General features: G+C 51.6%; 1 protein-coding gene across 9 annotated transcripts in view; it reads right to left on the bottom strand.

Annotated features, from left to right (window-relative positions):
• FAM120B (family with sequence similarity 120B) overlaps nt 1–16,784 on the bottom strand; it is a 112,159-nt gene that overhangs the window by 41,724 nt on the left and 53,651 nt on the right. For 5 of the 9 annotated variants that reach the window (XR_009495790.1, XR_009495791.1, XM_015472974.3 and 2 more), the window contains exon 7: nt 4,596–4,647. Coding sequence is in view for 7 of the 9 variants with exons in the window: in XM_015472974.3 (XP_015328460.1) it covers nt 4,596–4,647 (52 nt within the window). In the remaining 2 variants the exon portion in view is untranslated. Of the gene's footprint in view, nt 1–50; nt 4,430–4,595; nt 4,648–11,571; nt 11,665–14,107; nt 14,217–15,545; nt 15,753–16,784 lie in introns of those variants that run through there. The other 4 variants (XM_010808798.4, XM_015472975.3, NM_001102507.1 and 1 more) reach the window with 3 other exon arrangements.

Here is a 16,784-nt window from a genome sequence, read left to right as displayed (position 1 = left end):
TTGCTGGTCTTAGAGGAAAAGCCTTCAATCATTCGCCATCATGTATGATGTCAGCTGTGGATTTGTCATATACGGCCTTTATTATGTTGAGGTACATTCTTTTTATACTTAATTTGTTGAAAGTTTTTATCATGAAAGGATGTTAAAATGGACATATATAAATAAATGTAAACGTACAAATGTAAATATATAAGGAAAATATTAAAACTAAAATAAATTAAAACTAAAGAGAGAGACAGATAGCAATGTAATAATATCATAATATTAGTACTGACAATAATTGCTTTTAACAATGGGTAGTAGAATCATCCTAAAAGAGAATCAATAAACACTGAACTTGAACTGGTTTATATCAAGTGGGCTTAACAGACTTATGTAGAACATTTCCAACCAATAGCAGAATATACAGTCTTCTTAGGTAAAAACAACATAATATTCTCTAGGACTGATATGTTAGTCCACAAAACAAATCTTAAAAATTTAAGGCTAATGTTACATCAAGTGTATTTTCCAATAACAACTGTTGTTATTGCTCAGTCACTAAGTCATGTCCGACTCTTTGTAATTCCATGGATTGCAGCACACCAGGCTTCCCTATCCCTCACCATCTCCTGGAATTTGCCCAAGGGTAACAATGCTATGAAACTAGAAATCAATAAGAGGAGGAAAACTGGAAAATTCACAAATCTGTGGAAACTAACACATTCTTGACCAAGCAATAAGTCAAGGAAGAAATCAAAAGGAAAATCAAAATGTATCTTCAGGCAAGCAAAAATGGAAACACAACATAAAAAAACTTAACGCAATAAAAGCAGTTCTAAGAGTGAAGTTTATAGCAATAAAGCCGTATATTAAAAAAGAAAGATCTCAAACCATGTAACGTTGCACTTGAAAGAACTAGGAAAAGAACATACTAAGTCCAAACACGGCAGAGAGTGTGTGTGTGCATTGTTTCAGTCTTGTCTGACTCTGTGCAGCCCCATGGACTAGCCCGCCAGGCTCCTCTGTCCATGGGGTTCTCTAGGACAATACCAGAGTGGGTTGCCATGCCCTCCTCCAGGGGATCTTCCGGACCCAGGGATCAAACCCACGTCTCTTATGTCTCCTGCACTGGCAGGCCTGCTCTTTAACATTAGCACCACCTGGGAAGCCTGAACTTACCAAGACTGAATTACAATGAGACAGACATCAGAACAGACCAATGAGCCAGGAACTAAAAGCATTCCAACAAAAGCTCAGGACCAAATGGCCTCACTGGTGAGTTCTATTAAACATTCAAGGAAGAATTAATGCTAACCCTTCTTAGACTCTTTCAAAAAACTGAAGGGAAAGGAATACTGCCAATCTCATTTTACAAGGATAGCGTCACCCTGATACTGAAAACAGCCAAGGACACCAGAAGAAAAGAAAATCACAGGCCAATATCCCTAATGACTACTGATGCAAAAATCCTCAACAAAGCATGTGTGTGGGCTCAGTCGCACGATCGTGTCCAACTCTTTGCAACTCTATGGATTGGACAGTGCAGTGGTGGTGCAAGAAGTTGTGCAAAGGAGACGGGAGCCCTGAAGATGAGGAGCGCAAGGGCCGGCCATTGGGAGTTGACCATGACCAGCTGAAAGCCACCACTGAAGGTGACCTTCTTACGACCTTCTTACAACTACATAAGCAGTTGCTGAAGAACTCAACATCGACCATTCTACAGTCATTTGGCATTAAGCAAATTGGGATGGTGAAAAACACGATAAATGGGTGCCTCGTGAGCTGACCAAAGATTAAAAAATCGTCACTTTGAAGTGTCATCTTCTCTTATTCTGCACAACAACGAACCATTTCTTGGTTGGATTGTGACATGCAACGAAGAGTAGATTTTATACAACTGGTGATGTGCTTCCCAAAGCCAAACTTGCACCAAAACAAGGTCATGGTAACTGTGGTCCCCATTCACCATGGTGGTCTGCTGCTGGGCTGATCCACTACAGTTTTCTGAATCCCGCTAAAACCATTATATCTGAGAAGCACACTCAGCAAATCGATGAGATGCACCAAAAACTGCAACGCCTGCAGCCCACACTGGTCAACACAAGGGCCCAATTCTCCACGACAACACCAGGCTGCACATTGCACAACCACCGCTTCAAAGTTGGAAGGACCGGGTTATGAAGCTTTGCGGGTGCACCATGGTCACAGCAGGCGAGTGCCAGCCAACAACCACTTCCTCACACATCTCAACCACGCCTTGCAGGGGAAACACTTCCACAGCCAGGAGGAGGCAGAAAACGCTTTCCAAGAATTCGTCAAATCCCAAAGCATGGATTTTTATGCTACAGAAATAAGCTTATTTCTCACTGGTAGAAATGTATTGATTGCAATGGCTCCTATTTTGATTAATAAAGAAGTGTTTGAGCCTAGTTATAATGATTTAAAATTCACGGTCCAAAACTTTTCCATCAACTTAATATCAGCAAACTGAATTCAATAGTACACTAAAAAGACTGTACACCTTGAGCACCTGGAACTTATCTCAGGAATGCAAGGATGGTTCAACATTCCCAAATCAATCAATGTGATATACCACAATAACAAAATGAAAATGAAAAATTATATGATTATCTCAATAGATGCAGAAAAGGCATCTGACAAAATTTAACATCCTTTTTCTTCACAAAGATCCCAATATGTTGGATTGTAAAATGTCTTCTAAATAACTTTTAAAAAGTGAAATTACATTTCATTATGAATAATAATACTTTTATTTTCATTTTAAAACTGATATATGGAACCTTCATCAGAAGACTTAACTGCAGAGATAATATACCACCACCAAAATTAGAAAAAAAAATAACTGCACTGGTTTTCCAAATGTAGTAAAGATTTTATCAACTCAATGGCTTTACTTAAGCATGCTAAATGAACATAAAATATTTTACTGACAAGTTAGAATTTACTTATGAAGGGGGGAAATGATATTCATGGAAGTCTACTCTTCTAGTCTAAGGAATGAGAGATTTACTTCAAAGTTATACAAATAAGCAACAAAGAAGTGAAATTTCTAGAAGCAGTAGTGGTATCAAATTAGCAAAAACAAAACGAATAGAATGTTAAACATTTAGACAGGAAACCTACATATAAAAAAATTCTATTTCTAAGACTGGGAAATAAGGCTATAGGTTCCAAATGACTGCATGAGAAGTGACTAGACATGCAGATGTCCTGAGGAAGGACCTGTAGGAAGTGAATGGGAGCCCATACTTCTTTTTGGTACATAATAGCAAATGAAATTCTAAAGCAAAGCAAGGAGCCTGCACACAGATCTGTCAGTCAGGCTAAAGCATCAAGTGCAAAGATACAAACTGCACTGTGATTTGCTTAGGGTTTATTTTGTTTTAATGACATCAGCTGAAAGACATGTCTTGTGAGTGCCGGCAAGCACAGACTGAGAGGCTCTCCTGGGTGCGGGTGCAGCCTGGAAGGTGGATTGGCAGTCACAGCAGCTCCAGGCCAAAGGGAGACAGCTGCTAACCTAATCCCTAATCTAGATTATTTTCAATTATCAAAATACCCAGGGGCCAGGACAATTTGGGGCTTAAAATTTCAATTCTTACATTATGTGAAAATTCTTTCATGAACAGAATGTCTCTGAACTTGGATTCATTTAGAATATTTTTTAACAACAAGAGCCCTCAGGGCTCACAGATAAAGAGCAACAGATGTCCTACTTATTAGCAGTATCATAAATTAGGCTTCCTGACACTCAACTACTGCTTCTCTCTACATGGTTTGCAGGCTTCCTGTCTGATGCCTAATGTGTGCTGAATCCAGGTGTCTTCACAGGCACAGGCTCTGGGCTGCAGCAAATTCTAAATGAAAGGGTACAACAACTGAAACAGACCCATGCGTCACAGGCAGTGTCAAGACCATGCAGTCACCTCTCCCACCAAAAAGGCGAGAAGGAAGCTGGTACATCTTTCTCTGTGAAGGTACAGTTGGAAACTTTACTTCTGGTTACAATTTATGATTAATAATTTCTGGAAAATGATACAGCTTATTAGACATCATGTCTTAAAAGATTAGATCATCTGGGAAATATCCTCACAGTCTAGTATTAAAGTTAAAAAAAGTGGGATATAATAAGATTTCAATTCATTAAAAGAATCAACAGATGCAGACCGGCATGAAGACGTTAACCATAGCTGTTTGGGGACATGGAGTCAGGACGACGTCTACAGGTAAGCCCACAAAGGCGTTTTAAAGTCGAATGAGGAAGAAGGCTGAAATAGATGCTTTTCCTCTTGAAGTGACTCTGGGTCTGGAACCCCCGGCGAGCCTCTCCTCAGATGACTTCACTCTGAAGGAGGGTCCAGAGGGTCCAGAGGCTTCACTCTGGTTTGATAGCCAGACTCTGCGGCTTCTTCTGTGCACACTTTTTCTAGAGAAAGCAAACTTACCTTGAAACCAAGTTGGGAGGTTTTAACATCTGAATTCTTTTAAAAGTTTGGTACTTGCTATGAAAGATTTATGGTATAAAGACAGATGTTTTACTCCAATCTTTGATAGAACTGATTTATTCTGAAGATGTTAAGTGGTGGACTTACCCAGAAGATGATTAATATCTTCTCCACTGGTCAGGCTCATACTGTCTACTTCCTGTACCAAACAGATAACAAAACAAAAAATAAGAATTAAATTTCTCTAAAAATCAAACAGAAAAAAATGACACATTTCTAAATATGTACAAAAACAACATCTGAGTTGTATTTGGGCCAGAACTTTATTCTCTTTTTAGCTGTGGCCACCTGTCATTAAAATTTTGTTCCATAATTATTCATTAAAGTAGGAAGCAATTAATTAAGAGGCAGTCCTGTTGGTGGAAGGAAGCACTGTCAGAATTGCTCCCCTCAACTCCAGGGCCACCGTCTGCACGGCGTCTACATGGCCACTGCTGCCAGGGATGTTTGCAAATGGCCCTTCCCGTGCAGATGGCGCCTGGGATGTTCTGCCAAGAGCAGGAAAGTGCCAGGGTGGCTCCCTCTGCAGCAGAGCCCAAGGCTTCCCCATCCCTGCCCTCGGGGCTGCTGCCCACTTTCTGGCATCCCTAGGGTCAGAAAAGAACCATTCTACAAGTAAAACAGGTGATGGCTTTCCACATTTACAACGTAACACTTTTCCAGCAAAAGTGATGGGCAGCCTCCCCGTCACCTGCACCCCCCAGGAGGGTGACAAGAAGGGGTCACAGCAGTGGCCAGAATGAGGTTTCCAGGCAGCGTCCTTGTTATCACAGATGATCAGAGGCAGCTTTACAACAGCTCAGGCCTCCTAGGAATCACCACTGAGAAGTGAAAATCCGAAGAAATCACAGGCAAATTTGTAGCTACCAGCTGTGGAATTTAACACATCATTTCTCACCAACTGCATGAAGAGGTTAAACGTTCTCACTTTAGCTCCTGGCCAGCATTTTAAAAGTTCCGAAAGCTTTGATGTTCACCCCTTGGTGAATAGAGGTTCACACCTCTGCTGGTCCCAGGTCCCCACCCTTGTCTCATTGGCTCCCAGCCCAGAAAGGCTCCCAGCCCTCAGTTCTCACCTCTCTGCCCGGCCCAAATGGAGCGGCTCACCTCTCATCAGGTCAGGGGGCCTAGGAGCAGCCATGGGAAACCTGCTTGTTAACTCTGTCCTGAAAATAGTGACAACTTTCTGCTTGGACTGCTTGAGTATCTCCAAAAAATACTATAAAAGGGGCTGAAAAGTAGATAGAACACAGCAAAAAAAGTGCTGGCTAAGTAAAGACGACATCATTCAACCACATTAAGAAGGTGAAAAAATGGATTACCTGACCTGAAAAAACATGTTCCTGTTCTAATAAAAGACTTAATGTACACAAGCGTGTGTGTATAAAACATGTTGTGTGTAGAAACATACGTGCACTGCAAACATTTTCTGAGCACCTTCCGTATCGGGCAACACCAAGGACACATGCTCTGCTTGCTTGCATGTGTCTTGTCAGACCTTCCAGTTTCTCCCCCATCCCAACTCCTGAATTCCCACGTCTGATACCAAAGCAGCACTCACCACCTCCCTCTGCCTCCACCCTGAGGCCCCCAGAGGAGTGTTTCAGCCCCAAACCCTCTGGCACTGGCACCCCTGGACTTTGGTGGGACTCCTGCAGCCCCCACAGAGCAGGGGTTTCCTCAGAGGCCACCTGGCAACTGTCTGCCCTGAGCCTAAAGGGAAAGCACCCCAGGGTGGCAGACCAGCGCGGGAACCACTGGCACCTGACCTCCGGCCTCGCTTGCAGAGCTGATGGTCCCTTAGGTCCACAAGTCGACCTGGATCCTGCGATCTACAGGAGGTTCGGCAGTGGGACCCGCCGGGCCCAGAGCTCAGGTCACCAGCGGAGCAGAAGGACTGGGGAGACAGCACATTCCCCCCAGGGCCTCTGCTCTACCAATGTGCTTGATGCCCGCGAGCGGGCTGGACAACTCACCAGACACACAGGCCTTGCTGGCATGCGTCCTCGAACCCTCTCGTCAGCCCGAAGTGGTGGCGGCCCTGGCCTTGTGCTCTGGCAGGTGACACCTCCTTCCCTGGCCTCCCAGACCTACCCTTTCCCAGAACCTCAGACCCTGCCAAACCGATGGGGAGATCGCCAGGCACCAGCTGCCTGCCTGTCCTCTAGTCCAGGCCCAGGGGGACACAAGGCCCTCAGCACGATCTGCTCACTCTCTGACTTGCATCATCAACAGCATTCAGTCTGACCTCAGCCTCCACGGAGCCCCGTCCATACAAGCAGGACATGGTACATGGGCAGCCCCTGGAGCTGCTCCCCAAGGAGCCTGCCGTCCAGTTAACGAGGGCACCGAGAGAAGACCCCTGCGGTCCAGTTACGAGGGCACCGAGAGAAGACCCCTGCCGTTCAGTTACGAGGGCTCCTAGAGAAGACCACTGCCGTCCAGTTACGAGGGCTCCTAGAGAAGACCGCTGCCGTCCAGTTACGAGGGCTCCTGGAGAAGACCCCAGCCGTCCAGTTACGAGGGCTCCTGGAGAAGACCCCTGCCATCCAGTTACGAGGGCTCCTGGAGAAGACCCCTGCCACCTAGTTACGAGGGCTCCAAGAGAAGACCCGGGTGGTCTAGTTGCGAGGGCTCTTAGAGAAGACCCCTGCCGTCTAGTTATGAAGGCTCTCAGGAGAAGACCCCTGCCCAGGGAGCCAGGGCTGACGTGAGTGAGGGTCTGCTCTTCCACCCTAAGGAAGTCTCTGTTTCCTAATTTGCATGAGGAGAGATTCCTAGACACCACTGTCTGCCAACAGAATCTGAAGATCTGTTTACTGTAGATCCAAGGAAAACAGTTCCTCCTTCGATGTTAACATGCCCCTGACAGCTCTGCCATCACAGGGAAGTAAGGAGGAAGCCAATATTCACACCTTTGCTTCCCTGGCCGGTGACCAGAGGAAATACTGACCAGGCCGAGGGCAAGGGCCTGGGAAGGGCTTGGTGTTTAAGCGATGGCTTCTGGGCACACGCTCAATGATGGCTGAAACCACAGAGGCCAAACCTGCAGTCAGCGTGCTTTGTTTCCTTGCTTTACTTCATGATTAAAAAACAGCTTTGCTGCTGCTGCTGCTAAGTCGCTTCAGTCGTGTCTGACTCTGTGCGACCCCACAGACAGCAGCCCACCAGGCTCCCCTGTCCCTGGGACTCTCCAGGCAAGAACACCGGAGTGGGTTGCCATTTCCCTCTCCAATGCATGAAAGTGAAAAGCGAAAAGCTTTAACTGAGGTATGGTAGACTTTGCTTTTTAACAGGAAAAAACTCTAATAGGACAGGTCAATGTAAAAACATTAAGAGAAACTGTAGATTCAATGCAGGAGAAGAGCAAGATCAAGAAGAGACCATTGTGACCCATGGAGGCCCAGGATATCAGTCTCTTCCCTCCAGGTCAGAGGTCAGGGAGAGCCCTGGGGGTGCTGCCTTTGTAGAACTCCAGGCAGCCTCTACTTGTCTGGACCCGAGTGAAGTAAGAAAAGAAAGGCTGTAGTGTGTACTGTTCTACAGACTTCAAATTCAAGGCCCACCAGGTCCAAGTCCCCCGGCGCAGGCAGTGCAAGGCCTGCTCCTGACGGCGTGTCCCCAGGACACGGCCCGTCCCCTGCACTCACCCCGCAGGCTTGCTGTCCCGCCGCAAAACAGCAGCAGCAGAGACCTTGGGGCTTGGAGCAGAAGGGCCCCAGGGCACCAGGCTGACGCCCGTGAGGAGGCCCAGGGAGGCGCAGGAGTGGGCTGAGGGGAGGCCTGTCAGTGGGCTGCTGGGGTCGGCCACATGCGCCCCCAGGCACTGCTGGTCCCAGGGTGTGTGCCCCCTGCGGTCATGGCCTTGCCCACCTGTGCCCGGCTCGGCCTGCCGCCTCCCCACGGGGCTCTCCCGAAGCCCGAGCCAAGGAGCAAGGAAGGCGGCTGTTCTCACCTACTCGATGGGAGCTCGACCGGGAGATGGCCAGGCAGGCGCTCTGGGTGGCTTTCCCTCCGCGTGCGAAGCTGGGGCGCGGGCTCTGGAGGAGGGCCAAGCTGGCCGGGTCGGGTCGGGTCGGGCAGCGGAACGACCGTGGCCCCTCCACGCTCCGCTGGGCCTGGCTCTGGGCATCAGCATCTCACTGGTACAGGGATGGGGCTCGGCACCGCCACTGCTCCCAGCCCACGGCACACCCCGAGGCCCCCGGGCCAGCACAGAGGCCAGGTCCAGTGAGGACCGCATCGCCTCCCCGCACTGTGCCACGGGCTCCAGGCATGACTGACCGGCGCCTCTCCCGCATTTGCCTGGGCACCACAGTGGGAGCAGCTGCTGCGGCTCCTGCTCCAGGCCGTGGCCCTGCCCCAGCCCCTCTCCTCAGAGTCCCTCTCCTCGTCAGACCCCCTCTCCTCATCAGACCCCCTCTCCTCCTCAGAGCCCATCTCCTCAGAGTTCCTCTCCTCACAGCCCCTCTCTTCAGAGCCCCTCTCCTCCTCAGAGCCCATCTCCTCAGAGCCCCTCTCCTCCTCACAGCCCCTCTCCTCCTCAGAGCCCCTCTCCTCCTCAGAGCCACTCTCCTCAGAGTTCCTCTCCTCACAGCCCCTCTCTTCAGAGCCCCTCTCCTCCTCACAGCCCCTCTCCCCCTCAGAGCCCCTCTCTTCAGAGCCACTCTCCTCAGAGTTCCTCTCCTCACAGCCCCTCTCTTCAGAGCCCCTCTCCTCCTCAGAGCCCATCTCCTCAGAGCCCCTCTCCTCCTCACAGCCCCTCTCCCCCTCAGAGCCCCTCTCTTCAGAGCCACTCTCCTCAGAGTTCCTCTCCTCACAGCCCCTCTCCCCCTCAGAGCCCCTCTCTTCAGAGCCACTCTCCTCAGAGTTCCTCTCCTCACAGCCCCTCTCTTCAGAGCCCCTCTCCTCCTCACAGCCTCTCCTCCTCACAGCCCCTCTCCTCCTCACAGGCCCTCTCCTCAGAGTCCCTCTCCTCAGAGTTCCTCTCCTCACAGCCCCTCTCTTCAGAGCCCCTCTCCTCCTCAGAGCCCATCTCCTCCTCACAGACCCTCTCCTCCTCACAGACCCTCTCCTCACAGCCTGTCTCCTCAGAGCTGCGTAAGGTGCCGGAGGCCAGGGTGAGCCCTGCCTTTCTCCTTCTGGGCCTACACGTCTCCAGGTCCCTCTTTCCCTCAGAAACCCCTTCCCCGGACTTCCCTGCTGGTCCAGCAGTTAAGAATCTGCCCACCAATCCAGGGACGTGGGTTCGACCCCTAGTGTGGGAAAACCCTACGAGCTGCAGGGCAGCTGAGCCCGTGAGCCGCAACTAGAGAAAGCCCTCGCTCAGTGATGGTGAAATCTGCCCACCAATCCAGGGACGTGGGTTCGACCCCTAGTGTGGGAAGACCCTACGAGCTGCAGGGCAGCTGAGCCCGTGAGCCGCAACTAGAGAAAGCCCTCGCTCAGTGATGGTGACCTAATGAAGCCAAAAATAGATCAATAAAATTCAAAACCAAAACCACCTTGCCCTGGCTTCTCTGAGGAGGGCCGTCGTTCTTAAAGTTACCAGCAGAGATTCTCCACGCACCACTGCCCAACTGGGGGCCGTGTCCCTACACACCGTCCGTGTGAGGACAGACGGGGACCCCCTTCCGCCCCCACCCCCGTGTCAGAGGGACTTGCCCTCAACTGTGAGTCCACAGCACTGGGGTGCCCCTCTGACTCCAGGGTTGACACAGACCTGCCTACATGTGGGAGCCCTGCCTGGGTCTAGTCGTCAACCTTAGCCCCTTCTCAACTGGAAATCCTCTCAGACACACTTGGAACCGTGGAAAAGCTGGTATTTCCCTACTCTCGGTAACACTGCGCTACGTAACTGTCCAGACCACTTGGCTGGCACTGGGGAAGGGAACCTGTGCTTGCCCCGGACGGCGGCTCCTAAGGGGTGGGCACCACTGACTGCTCAGCCAGCCTGCCTGGAGGCCTCGGGGGGCACTGGGAGGCGTGACTGGGGAGCAGAGGCTGAAGGGGAAGCAGGGTCAAAGGAACAGCTGCAGCACCTGTGACTAACTGTGGGGGCTTCTCTCTCCTCCAGGGGTGGGGCCTCATGGAACCCTACTGTGGACCCCAAATATCCGCTAAGTGTGCAGATCCTTCAAGAACCAGCAGGAGGAACGCAGCCCTCACAGGCCACCCGTGGGACCAGGGTCGTGCTGCCGTGATGACTGGCAGCAGTCACACACAGCAACGAGAGGCCGGTGCACGGCACACATCTCAAAGGTCGCAAAAGTAACAGGAAAATTACAGGTGTTTGCATTTGGAAAGGTAAAACTAGAAATCTTAGGTAATTCAAAAGTCTATTACAGTTTGGCTCTCAAAACTGCAGAGAATCTGAATTTAAATACTGATATGAGTTTTTCAGTGTATTTAAAGTGTAAATTACTATATACGAAATTTATCCTCCTGTTTTAAACCAGGCGTCTGCATCACACATGCAGGAAAAGACTCACCCTGCTTCCCAGGTCACATTCTGAGGCTCCTGGGTTCCTCACAAGATGTAAGGAAATGCTGATACTGGCAGAATGCTACTTTCTGCGTTATTTCATTAGAAGGATGTACGTGCATATAGGGGCTTCCCGGGTAGTGCTAGTGGTAGAGAACCCATCTGCCGATGCAGGAGGCTCAGGTTCCATCCCTGGGTCGGGAAGATCCCCAGGAGGAGGCCACGGCAGCTCCTTCCAGTATTCCTGCTGGAGAGCCCCATGGACAGAGGAGCCTGGGGGACTACAGTCCACGGGGTCACAGAGAGTCAGACACGACTGAGTGACTTAGCACGCACGCACGTGCGTATGTAACCTTCACAGGAGCTTTCGAGTAAATTACAAAACTGGGTCTTGGGCAGCTGAACGAATTAACAGAAGATGAATCAGGCAGCAGGCTGGCGCCCAGCATGGCGACTGCCTCTGCACTTGAGCAGGCGGGGCTCCCAGGCCTGTGTATTTTCCTGCTCACTCGCTTGCAAACATACAACCTACTCCCAAGCAGCCACGAGGCAGGCCTAGAACGCCCTTGGGCCTCTTACCTGGCCCCTGGTCCCTCCAGTGCTGTCCGTGGCCAGACCGGCTGTACCCGGAGCTTGTCCCGTGGGAGCTGGATCCCTGTCGGCCCCACCGCCCTGTGGGGACACGCGACGGCATGTCAGCAGCTACACGCGCCTAACCCCCGTGGCAGTTGTTCTTAGGAGTGAGCAAGGTGGCCCTGGGCTGGTAGCTTTCAAACTCCTGGCGTACCTTCCGTCAGAGGGAAAGCCCATGAAAGATGCAGGCTCTGGGGCCGGCCTGGGTGCCCAGGAGAGTCTGTGCTGGTGATGAGCAGGGTGCTCTGTTAGGTGCCTCCAGGCAGGGCTTCCTCCGTCAGCTGCCCTGGGCAGTGGACCAGACGCTGCTGTGCCCGGAGTTAGAAGCCCAGGCCCGCAATGCTGGCCACCAGCCCGTGGGCTCTGGGACACAGCAGGCCTGAGCAGGCTGCCCTCTCCCAGCTCTTCATGAGCTTCATCAGCACGTAAGCCACCCATCCTCAATTCCTCTCCTAAAGCCCTAAAACCTGCTGCCCTCTGCTTGACTCTACTGGAACGCAGCACTAGCAACTCGAAGTACAAATTTAAATGTGATTTTAAATAGTATCTTGGTACTTCCTGCTGCTCTATAAAGAAAGGAGGCTGAGCCTGCCCAGTACTGGCCTCAAGGTGAACCAGTGCTCGGTGGACACAGGTGGGCGACTCCTCGCTGGCCCAGCACCGTGATCACTGCCCTCCAAACGCACTCTGACCTGGGTGCTGCCTGGAAGGTACCAGGACAAGTGTCCCTGGCACAGCCCTGTCCAGGAGGAGGCAGCGTTTGGTACAGGTAACCGAGGATGCGGGGCTGGGTTCAAGGGGCCAAGTTCTGCCGCCAAGAACCTGCGTGGTGTTGGTGGGTCACTGGGGCACAGAGGACTGAATCGAAGAACCTCAGGCTGTTAACAGTTTCCTCCATAACCTGGGATAACACGACAGGCCCGCCCCAGGCTGCCATCTGTACGGACACTTCACCAGAGAGCAGTCACAGTTTCCTGTCCCTACTAGGAGCCACTGGACGGCAGCTTTAAGCACACACCTGACGTGTGGGCGACCACAGGCCTTAAACAAAACCTGTCCCACACGTGGGCCTCCTGGGCCCGAGCACCCAACTCTGACGTGCAGCAAGAGGTTCAGGAGTTCGCCTCCCAGCAACCACCGTGGCTGAAGCAGGCTGCATCCTGCCGTCTGCATGTCTGTAGCCAGCCCGCCCCTGCTCTGCGGACAACTGCACCACTGACGGGAATCCTGGGCCAGAGCTCGCGGGACACATGGTCTGAGTGACGCGGCCAAGAGATGCAGGGAACAGGTGATGCAGAGAGAACGTTGCCTATTTACTTTGCAAGGAATCAACTTCTGCTTTGCTCCAGGCGGCAGGAGAAAGGTCAGGGACGGCGAGAGGGTGAGGCCAGGGGGGTCTGTCCCACAGGAGCCAGGAGGGACTGAAGCCACTGCACACGGCGCTGATGGGCAGGAGCTGGACACCACCCCGGGGCCTTACTGACCTCAGGGCACAACGTCTCTCGGAGCGAAACGTGCAAGGCTGGTGTGAGAACCAGGACAGTCTTGGGGTAGGGATTTGGGGTAATTCTCTTATTCTGTCACCATAGCACCAGGACTGCTACAGTGACAGTTACAGATCCTACCCAAATGAGGACATGGGAACATGATTAAACTGAACTCATTAACACAACAAGGTACTGAACAAGATGCCCAACTTCACTGATAAAGAAGCACCCAGTGAAGGAGATAGGCTTTTTCACCTATCAAATTACTGAGAAAAGCAAATGTAAGCGATGTCAAGGATGCACTCAACGGAAACTCTTAATCCTGCTGGTGAAGGTGTGCAGGGACCATGTGCTTTTAGAAAACAAGGTGGCAACGTTAATCTAAAATCTGATGATGTCTGGATCTGTAATTCTGTGAACAAGGAACTCTACCCTAAGGAAACACACATACACAAAACCATCATGCGTAAAAAGAAAACCGGAAGCTTGAGGCAGGGAAGCTATCAGGCAAACGCCACACATGCAGAGGTGGGGATTCTGTTGAGAGGAGCCTGAGCACTGTGACTGTGCTGGAAGGCGAGTGCCCAGGCAGAGAGGCCACACACCGAGCACACTCACAGTGAGACAAACACAAAGACACTGTCAACAGCAAACATCTGTTATCTTCAGGGGCAGATATAAAGGTTGTTTCGGTTTCAGTGTAATTAAAACAACCCTTTTTAGTTATGTTCTTTATATTCTGAGTTCTTCTCATATCATGAGAAAAAATAAACCCAAACCTTTGTCAAATAAAGACCCATCAACCCAGTGGCGCGCACTCTAGGGCCTCCTGGAGAGCAGGCGAAGCCCCAGGGCAGGGCCCTCAGCCCTCTGCACACGCGGCCTCTGCAGACTCTCTCCTGCGGGGCCAGAACCTAACCACTCAGCAGCACGTGAGCTTCCTCCCACTGCGCCAGCCTCTGAGCTGCACGCAGGGCCAAGGGGCCAGGACCCACCTGCGTGGTGTGGACGCCAGTGCCGCCTGCTGACGATTGGTCTGCTCTCCTTCCCACAGGCCTTGCACACGACCGACTTCAGGGTGTGGAATCTGGTGACGTGGGACCTCTGCAAACAGATGAGTCGGCAGAGCAGTGTCAGACACAGCAGGCGCTCGGGAGACACAGCAACGGGGAGGGCAGCGCCTGCCCGCCATGCTACAGCCGGCAGGAGTCCCAGAAGCTGGTCCTCACCCGCGCGACCTGCTAGGAGCAGCAGCACACCTATGTCTGCAGTGAGACAAGTGTCTGCAGAAGGGCCTCAGGCCTGCGGGGGTGTCTACACCCTACCACCGACTGCACTGAGGACCCCCCTGCTGGCGACGTCATCACTTCAGTCCCCACTGGATCCAAGACAGCGGGCAGACAGAGCGATTCCGCTGACAGTGCAGGGATGGGCAACCTTCCCAGCCGCCTCTGGGCGGCTGCATGCTCACCCGTCTGTAGGCAGCTTTCATGGAGCAGAAAGTGTAGCCCTTGACCGTCTGCACTGGCTCCAGATGTGAGATGGGTCTGCGGGGGTGATGTGCGGGCAGTGGCATGAGCCTGGCCTACTGTTACTTTCACTGATTCGGTACTAAACCCGCAGTCATGGGACATTTTTGCCAGTACTCTGCTTTTGCTGGATGTACCTGATTTTGGCTGCTTCTAAATTCTGAACACTTACAGTCCTGTGACACCCTGAATTGTCTCTGCGTGAAACAGTGATGCCAACACATTAACATTTTCTGTCTGATGCATAAGGCGTGGAATGCCACCCGGTCACTGACCGGTCAGCTCTCGCCCATCACAGTAGCTCTCGCCCATCACAGTAGCTCTCGCCCACCACAGGGTCCCATGGGTACTGACACTTGTTTCAAACGAGCCGGGCTATAGCTTGACTTGGAAATCTTCCAGGAACCACGCAGCAACTGTACTTACAGAGCTAGGGTGGTGGCGAGCAGCCCCACTAAACTGCTGGCCTTAAAGGAACACATCACCACCACGCCGATTGAATCGCCCTGACACCTGCACAGGGAGGTCTGCAGGGAGTGCACACTCTTCATTCAAATGGGGAAAAGGAGAAAAGGTGCTCGGAAATATAAAATGTGTAAGATGGTGGGATGCCGCTCACCCGCCTCCACACAATCTCGAGGAAGCTCACGATGTGATCCTCAGGCCAGGGGCACAGGCTGTCCAGGGCAGCCGCCAGCAACCTTGCTGATTTCTGGGTGAGTTTCAGAACTCCTCAGTGCGGGTTTCTGGGGTCTCCTTCAGGGTCACCCCTGAAGGAGTGACTGTGAGGACAGTGCTGCTGACCCGTGACCTCCAGCCAAGGACCCTAAATTTTCACGATGCATTTGAACGACTGACTTCAAACCTACTACCTTCTCTAATGTGAAGAGGACTGTGGACTCACGTTCTGCTCCACGAGCACCTCTGCAGTGTACCCTTTCTCAGACTGCAGGTACTTCTGATGAAACAGCTTCCCGTCGAACAGGTGCCAGGGCATGAAGTCAGCCATCTCCCAGGGGGAGCCGCAGGCACCATTGACCAGCACCAGGGTGGTGAGACCACGCACCAGGAGGGTGGCCAGCTGCACAGCTCTGGGGTCGATGTGGTCGAGCTGCAGAGGCAAATGTGGGGAGAAGGTGAGGAGGCAGCCCTCACACGGGGAACCAGAGCTCCCCCAACATGGCTGGCGGCTCACACAGGGAACCAGAGCTCCCCCAACATGGCTGGTGGCTCACACGGGGACCAGAGCTCCCCCAACACGGCTGGCAGCTCACACGGGGACCAGAGCTCCCCAACATGGCTGGTGGCTCACACGGGGAACCAGAGCTCCCCCAACACGACTGGTGGCTCAGGCCCCGCGCCCACAAGGCCAGGACCAGCTCTCCACACAGATGCCCTCGGGGCAGCAAAGCTCCGTTCTGCCAGGAAGGTGAATGGATCGCAGCCTTGGGCCCACCAGGAAAATTTCTTTAAAAGCAAAGGCAGGAACTTCCCTGGTGGTACAGAGTCTGCCTGCCAATGCCAGGAACACGGGTTTGATTCCTGGTCAGGGAGAGTCCACATACTGCAGAAAACTGAGCCCACACTCTATAGCCCAGGTTCCGCAGTAGGAAAAGCCACCACTGTTAAGAGCCCGCACACGCAACAAAGAGCAGCCCCTCACCACGAATGAAGGAGACCTGTGCATAGCAATAAAGACCCAACACTGCCAAAAATAAACACAAAAAGAAAACCAACTTTGCAAGGGAAAAAAGAAAATAAAAAGGAAAGGCGGAGAGGCCAAGACAGGGTCATTCTGGACACTGATGAGTCACTGAGTTCTAACCATGAGCATTACTATAAAATTCCACATAAATGTCTGTCATTTAAGAACAAAATGGCTTATTATTGCACAGGGTTGATGGGCTGGTTCAGTTCACTTGCTCAGTGGTGTCCAACTTTGCAGCCCCATGGACTGCAGCACGCCAGGCCTCCCTGTCCATCACCAACTCCCGGAGTTTACTCAAACTCATGTGCATTGAGTCAGTGAAGACATCCAACCATCTCATCCTGTGTCATCCCCTTCTGCCTTCCATCTTTCCCAGCATCAGGGTCTTTTCTAGTGAGTCAGTTTTTCGCATCAGGTGGCCCAAAGTATTGGAGT

The sequence above is a fragment of the Bos taurus genome, chromosome 9, assembly GCF_002263795.3.
Source record: "Bos taurus isolate L1 Dominette 01449 registration number 42190680 breed Hereford chromosome 9, ARS-UCD2.0, whole genome shotgun sequence".
NCBI classification, from domain to species: Eukaryota; Metazoa; Chordata; class Mammalia; order Artiodactyla; family Bovidae; genus Bos; species Bos taurus.
This window is presented reverse-complemented; position numbering and strand designations above follow the sequence as displayed.